Source organism: Monopterus albus, unplaced genomic scaffold (genome assembly GCF_001952655.1).
Source record: "Monopterus albus unplaced genomic scaffold, M_albus_1.0 scaffold318.1, whole genome shotgun sequence".
Taxonomy (NCBI): Eukaryota; Metazoa; Chordata; class Actinopteri; order Synbranchiformes; family Synbranchidae; genus Monopterus; species Monopterus albus.
Genome location: NW_018128198.1, coordinates 721,869 through 728,829, shown reverse-complemented (window position 1 = coordinate 728,829; position 6,961 = coordinate 721,869). Strand labels below are relative to the sequence as shown.

At 39.6% G+C, this 6,961-nt stretch overlaps 1 protein-coding gene across 1 annotated transcript in view; it reads right to left on the bottom strand.

The window, feature by feature from the left end:
• neb (nebulin) overlaps nucleotides 1-6,961 on the bottom strand; it is a 69,689-nt gene that overhangs the window by 13,633 nt on the left and 49,095 nt on the right. The window contains 14 exon segments of the mRNA XM_020623997.1: nucleotides 168-272; nucleotides 1,470-1,574; nucleotides 1,903-2,016; nucleotides 2,660-2,764; nucleotides 3,336-3,437; nucleotides 3,581-3,691; nucleotides 3,939-4,049; nucleotides 4,184-4,288; nucleotides 4,436-4,540; nucleotides 4,646-4,750; nucleotides 4,850-4,954; nucleotides 5,041-5,148; nucleotides 5,234-5,335; nucleotides 6,586-6,690. Coding sequence (XP_020479653.1) covers nucleotides 168-272; nucleotides 1,470-1,574; nucleotides 1,903-2,016; nucleotides 2,660-2,764; nucleotides 3,336-3,437; nucleotides 3,581-3,691; nucleotides 3,939-4,049; nucleotides 4,184-4,288; nucleotides 4,436-4,540; nucleotides 4,646-4,750; nucleotides 4,850-4,954; nucleotides 5,041-5,148; nucleotides 5,234-5,335; nucleotides 6,586-6,690 — 1,488 coding nt within the window.

Sequence of the window (6,961 nt, the reverse complement as noted above, 5' to 3'; positions counted from 1 at the left end):
CTTGACATTTAACAAGCCAAAGATTATCAGTATATAACAAGAGGCAATTCAATACAGGCTAATATATAAGCAGGCACTGAAAGTCTTAGATCTGGAGAGAGGCCTATAATGGAAGGTGTATTGCATTTGCAGCCACTTGAAACACAGGTGAAAGACGATGTATTTACCTGGCTTTGCATGAGCTGAGCCTCCTTAGCAGTCACATATGTCGGAGTCTCAAAGTCCAGCATGGCCTTGCCCCTCTCCTTCTCATACTTCTCCTTGTATTTGATCTGGAACGGCCCACACACAGGTGTAATGTCAGCTGGCAGCTTTCAAGACGTTATCCAGGTACCTTATGTATTGATTTCCATTCATTTTCACACACAACTAAAAACCTTTAAAAGTCTAAGTATTATACAGTATGAGTTGTGAAATCTGTCACAGCAAGCACAAATTAATACCTGCATTAATATTTATCATTTTATATTATTTTACTAATGTAAAGGCAGAAAAGTCTGCACTGTCTTACCTTAGAATGATAATGTATCCAAATTATCTTTTATACATTATTATAGTAAAATTATTTTTGTTCTTTATTTATTGTGAATGACTGAATTGCATTGCTTATAGAAAGAGATCATATACAAAGTTAAACGTAAATGGTACCATTTCATAATTAGCATCAGTCTCAACTAGATGCCACTTCACCACTCATTAGTATGTTTTGTTGTTCCCAACATAACCCTTAAACCATCTTTAAACACTAATGTAACACCACCCTCCTGTAGGTGCAGGAAATGAAATCCACAGCTGTGTTTTGGGGAGGGTATGCTGCTCGTTGATCCCAAAGTCTGTACCACTTACGGTGCTCTGAAGCTCAGAGGCCTCCTTGAGATGGAGTTGTTCTGGACTGTCAGGAATCAAATGGTAGTGACCCTTACTCTCCTCAAATTTCTTCTTGTAGCAGTACTACAGGGGGAATTCCAAGTCAAGTAAAACAGCTCAGTACAGCAAATGAGAAAAAGAACGTCCGCCTGGAGTTTACTCCCGTCCATTATGTGATGTTTTATGAGATCAACAAAAGTGTTAACTGTGAAAACAGTTCTGACGAAACAACCAGTCAAAGTTAAAATGGCAGTCCATGCCACTCATGGCAGTAAAATGTGTGAAATGATTGAAAATTGATGGAAAAGCAGGGAGGTGTGTTAAATGTTTATTAATTAAAAAAAAAAACTAGACTTGTACACAGTACACAAAGAAAAAAATCAAACCGAAAACATCAAAAAGTAGAGGTTATAGAAAGTGATAGGATGGATCAAAGGTCAAAAGGTAAAGGGTGAGAAGGGTAAGGATCACTACCAGATGAGGTCACAGCATAACTGATATTTGAACTTAGTGCATAAATCAGTGAGATGGTCAATAATATGCAGCATCTCCATGAACCACAGTGGGTGAGAATGTGAGTGGGTTAAAGGCTGATGTCTTACGTCACTGGACAGTCTGCTGGTGCCCAGGATGTGCTGCATGTTCAGAGACTCGGACATGTCGGTCACAGGTTTGTGCATCTTCTTCAGGTCGCCCTTATACTTCACCTGGGGGTAGGGTCAGTTACATATATATAATAGATAAAACAAAAATAAATTATGATTACAGAAAAAATAAAAATGAAACCATCAAAAGGGTTGAGAAAAGTGAGACAGCATGCACGGACAACTGGATGTGTGTGTGTGTGTGTGAAACAAACGTGTGTTATGAAGGTGAAGGAAATTAGTCTGGTCTGTCTTGCTCAACATACCTTCAAACATCATGCAAAGGCATAAAAAGGCATCTGTGAATTTGGACAGGAGCTCTTAAATCTGTCTTGAACAGTAATCTACAGAATGAAGCCTTGTTTTGACATCATGTTGACGGAGCACCTACCTCACTAGCCAGGTCATTGGCATCCTTCATAATCTTGTAGATCTTGGCCTCCTTCAGGTCATATATTGGTCTCTTTCCTTTCAGCTCCTTGTCAAACTTCTCCTTGTACTTCAACTATAAAGGTAAGAGTTAACACATTGGAAACATTTCAAGGATGACATACTATAATGATTTTTATGAGGGATGAGTAACTTGGGACACTTTGAAAAGCTTTTCATAAAAACCTTGGACATGTTGTGTGGTCCACTTTAGTTTGTATCCCTTCTTGCACAAGAAAAACAACTTCAGTCAAACTGTACATCTTCTAAACAATGATTAATATATAGCGCCATTTTATTTTTCATTTTTATCCATGAGAGAGCTGTCATGAATAAAAATGCATTCTAATGTAAAGTGTGATTCCTCTTCACACTTTACATTAGAATGCATCTCAAATGAGTGGCTTTTGCTGCCCGGCCCTATATGGTTTCCTCTGATGGAAACAGCTGGATGGAGGAAGAGGAGAGTTTAGGAGGACTGGTTTAAGGATGGAGGTAGGACCGGTACAATAAACCGTTAACATATAAATCTACTTTCAGAAAGTCACAATGAGAAATTAAGATGTGGATTATAACACAGGGAGGCAGATGAAGTACTATGGAGCAGCTGCTAGTTCTTTTACAAAACTGCTGCTAAGCATCTACCAGCAATAATAGCATATGGAAGCTGATCCGACATCCAAGCAGCTGATCTTTCCTGCAGTAATGGTTTGGTGTACCTGGCTGTTCAGCTTGGCCACTCTAGTGGCCAGGTCGATGTCTGGGCGGAAGGTCAGAGAACCTCCGCGGCTTGCCTCCTCACGGGCCTTGTCACGGTAGCCGATCTGATGGAAACAAGACAAGAATTAATGGGCCAGTACCATCAGGTCTTCTTGTTGTTGTTGTTGTTGTTACTTGATGCTCTTTTTGCAAAGCCATCATTGTTGTGATCATCAATGGTGGGAGAATATTACATTTCTAATGATTTTTGTTGAAAAAATTTGTGTTTCCTGGTGTTTTTGAGAGATTGTGCAAATACAAAACATTTACCATTCTTTTCATTAAAAGGTCTAATAACATGTGGACCAGGGGGATATATTTATATTTAAGCATCTGATCAAGAGTGAGTGTACATCTATTTAAGGCTAATTGTGGAACTAAAAAAAATCAGGCTTGTGAACTGCACAGTCAAAATTAACAACCTTAAATTCTGTGGATAAGTGATATTTGGAAGAATTTTAAATACAGGTGTTCTTGTCCCCATCACCAGGTCAGAGTGAGATTTGAAAAAAAACTTCCCCCCAATCGAAATGTTCAATTACAGAGTGAACAACAGCCATATAAAAGTTGACAGTGATGCTCTTGAACCTGCAAACAGCCTGGTCCCAGCACCAGGACCACTCAGGTAATGGTTACCTGACTGATAAGTTTGGCGGCATGGGTCGCTTTCTTTATGTCAGGACGGTCAACAACAGAAGTGTAATTCTGGTTGGCTTTAGCATCCTTCTTGTAGATAATCTGTGGCATTGGGCAGAAGAGCAGACTGAACACACTATTTGCCAAAAAATGACCAACACATTAAAACCAAAATCAGAAAAGATGTGAAACTACTGCAACCTGGATATTGAATAAACTCAATAACATGTTATTTCAGCACTCACACTGCTCTGCTTCTTGGCCACGTCCATGGCATGTTGAACATCAGGTGGTTCAATCATATGGTTATACTCTGATTTGCCCTTCTCCTTCTCAAACTTTTCTTTATACACGTTCTGTAAACAGAGCAAGGAACATTCATTTCAATTCAATTCAATTTTATGTGTATAGTGCCAAATCACAATCAGGACACAAAGTAAGTCTAGACCTTACTATTACTATTATTATCATTACTACTGTTATTGAGGAAAAACCAACAAATGCTCCTTGAGCAAGCACATGGCAACAGTGGGACGGCCAACAACACAAAAACAGTCCAGGAGTGTGAGCTGACTTTGTAAAACAAATGTGAGACTGTTGTACCTTGCTGACGAGCTTGTTGACCTCCCTGCTGTGGGCAGTGTCGCGGGTCACAGGCAGGGTGGTGAATTTGCCAGAATGTATGATCTTCTTATTGGCCTCCTTGTATGTGTTCTGAGTAAGAACATAAAGACGTTATGACAAACATGTTGTGGTAGTCTTAAAAACAGCTATTTCTGTCTGGTACAGTTTATTCTAAAGCTGACAAAGATTTACACAAAGGTGTACAAAAGTGTAACATTTCTTACCACAGACGACAGAGTTCGCACAGCCTGGGCATGGAGGATCTGAGGAGTGTCTGCGACGGCTATGTAGTGGCCCCTTGCCTTTTCATACTTCTCTTTGTATTTTAGCTTGAAGAAATGAATAAAATATTAGTTTACAGCATATTAAACAATACATCGTGAAATAGTTGTATTTGACATCTCAAACGAAGTCTCTCTGCCCTTTAGTAGTTTCATTCCATCACAGAGTTGTTCATAAAGAAGGGGGATACTTACAGAACTGGCCATTATATTATTGTTTAAGCACAGGACAGTTAGCTTGTCATCAACTATAGGCGTCACACAGCCCTTCAGCATCTCTCGGTCAAACTTGTACTCAAACTGTGGGTGAAACAATGAAATCAAATGTAAAAATATTGTTGGATGTTGCATTTTGAAATAAAAATGGAAAATAACACATATATATAAAAAGAAGCATCGACTAACATCGCTCAGCTGCGAGGTGTTATTGATAGCGTTGAGAATGTCAGGTCTGTCTGCTATCCAGCTCCATTTGAACTTGGTCGCTTCATACTTTCTCTTGTAATCCAGCTAAAAATGATCAAATGTTTAATCAGCATTTTGAGTTCAGTTTTGATTAATGGTGAACAGAAAGTGATATTTTGTGCTACCATTACCAAAGGCACTTACATTGCTGATTTTCTTGTAGGCATCCTTGGCAACTTGAATTGAACAAGCCTCAAGGTCCATGTTGATGTGGGCCTTGTTCTTCTCGTACAGCTCTCTGTACTTCAGCTGCAAAATGCAAACATAAAGATGTATTTCATATGTCTGGCTTCCTTACCTCTGTAAGAAAGTAAGACAGGTGCAGTAGAACTTACAATGCTGGGGAAATCCTTGACCTTCAACATGTGCTTTTGGTGTGGAGTGTCAAAGGGCAAGGTGTAACCCTTAGCCTTGTTCTTGTGGTACTCCATCTTGTAGAGGATCTAAGGAGTAATTATCAGCACATAGTAAGGAGCAGTTCAAAACAAATCAAAATCTAAGTAATGCTAACACCCACACCAGACTTACATCTCTTATCTTCAGGCTGCGTTTGTGGGCCTCATAGTAAGGAGTCTCCAGGACAGTGGCAATCTTGTCCTTGGCACGTTCATACTTCTGCCTGTACCTCCACTGATAAAGGAGGATGGTGTGTTTAGAAAGTCAGACTCACTCATAATCAACTTACCACTGTAATCATTTTATTTTTAATAATGAATGTTCTGACAGTTTGTCTTGCTAAAGTAAATAACAAATCTGCGAAAAGTGACCTTGAAAAGAAAGAACTTAAAGAAACTACTATGATGTTGAGGCAGACATGGAGACAAATGATGTCCTGCTCAGTCAGTTAAGATCAGACAGTTTTCAATTTGAAACAGTCAATTTTGAAAATGACATAATAAAGCTAAGGTGTAAAACACAATTCGTTTATTTTGTTTTTCATTTACTCTTCAGGTTCTTCTTAGATAATCTTCTGCCAGTATAAGAGCAAAGTCAGAAACATACTGTGTATTGTGTATTGAATGGAGTGGTGCCATGCTAGAGTTTATAAAAACATGCTTTATGAGACATGCACAAACACAAATGGTGAAACTGAAGCAGGTGAAAATGAAGGTAAGGACACGTATTACCACTATTCGCTCATGAAAGTCTGCAGTGCCCACGTAGTTCATGTGGACCAGCAGCTCATCTTTATGCTACTGCTCACTGAACCTGAGGCCGACGTATAAACTGGCTTCAATGACGACGAGGTTAACTCAAGAGAAGATGATAAAGGTCAAGCAACAAAAAAGTGTCTTGACACTTTAACTGCATCAGAAAGGACATTATGGCACCGACTTATCTACAAAGAAATCTAGACAATCGACACAAACTGTATATCAGATGACTGATGCTACTATTTGCTGCATTTCCATCCATTCCATCCATTTTCCTCCGCTTATCCGGGACCGGGTCCCGGGGGCAGCGGTCTAAGCAAAGATGCCCAGACTTCCCTCTCTCCAGACACTTCCTCCACTTCCTGCTGCATTTCTTATTCTAGATATGTGTGTGTGCTGTTGGGGAACTACTGCACTGCATTTAAAGATGAGTTAAAGGTTCAGCAATCAATGAGATAGGAAGACAAATAAATAGATGATTGAGGGATTAAAGGCATGAAAATGAAGGGGGCAATGTGAGGAAGTTCAAACCCTTTAGGAGTTAAAGTGGGTTGAATGGAGGGAAGGAGTTTTTGATATGCTCAAATCTTGTCCAGAAACAGCAGGGAGGAACAAATGTACCCGCTAACTTACAAATATAATTGTGAGTCTTAAAACGACACAGTCCACTGACTGTTTGTGGACAGGGATCAGAGTTATCAGGTTCACCACACTGTGGCTGTTTACCTGACTGCCAATAAAGGACTGGTAAAGAGCTGTGAGAATGTCAGGGCGTTGTAGCTCATTGCAGCCTCTCTTTAGCAGATCCTTTGCTTTGAATTTATACTTTACCTGTTCACACACACACACACACACAAGAACACACAGCATGCCATAGTTGAGGACACGTGAAAAACAGCAGTAACACTGGGAGAACTGGAGAAATACTCCAGAGATCCAAGTGTGATGAAGGAGCTGTTTGTCCTCATGTGTGCCCTCAGAGAGACAGTACTCCAGTTTGATTTTGTTGAGATTTGTTCATTTGTTTCTTTAGACATAGTCATGATTTAATAATCATTACTTCACCATCAGCGAAGGCGTAATTTAGCTGTTTTTCTGGTGG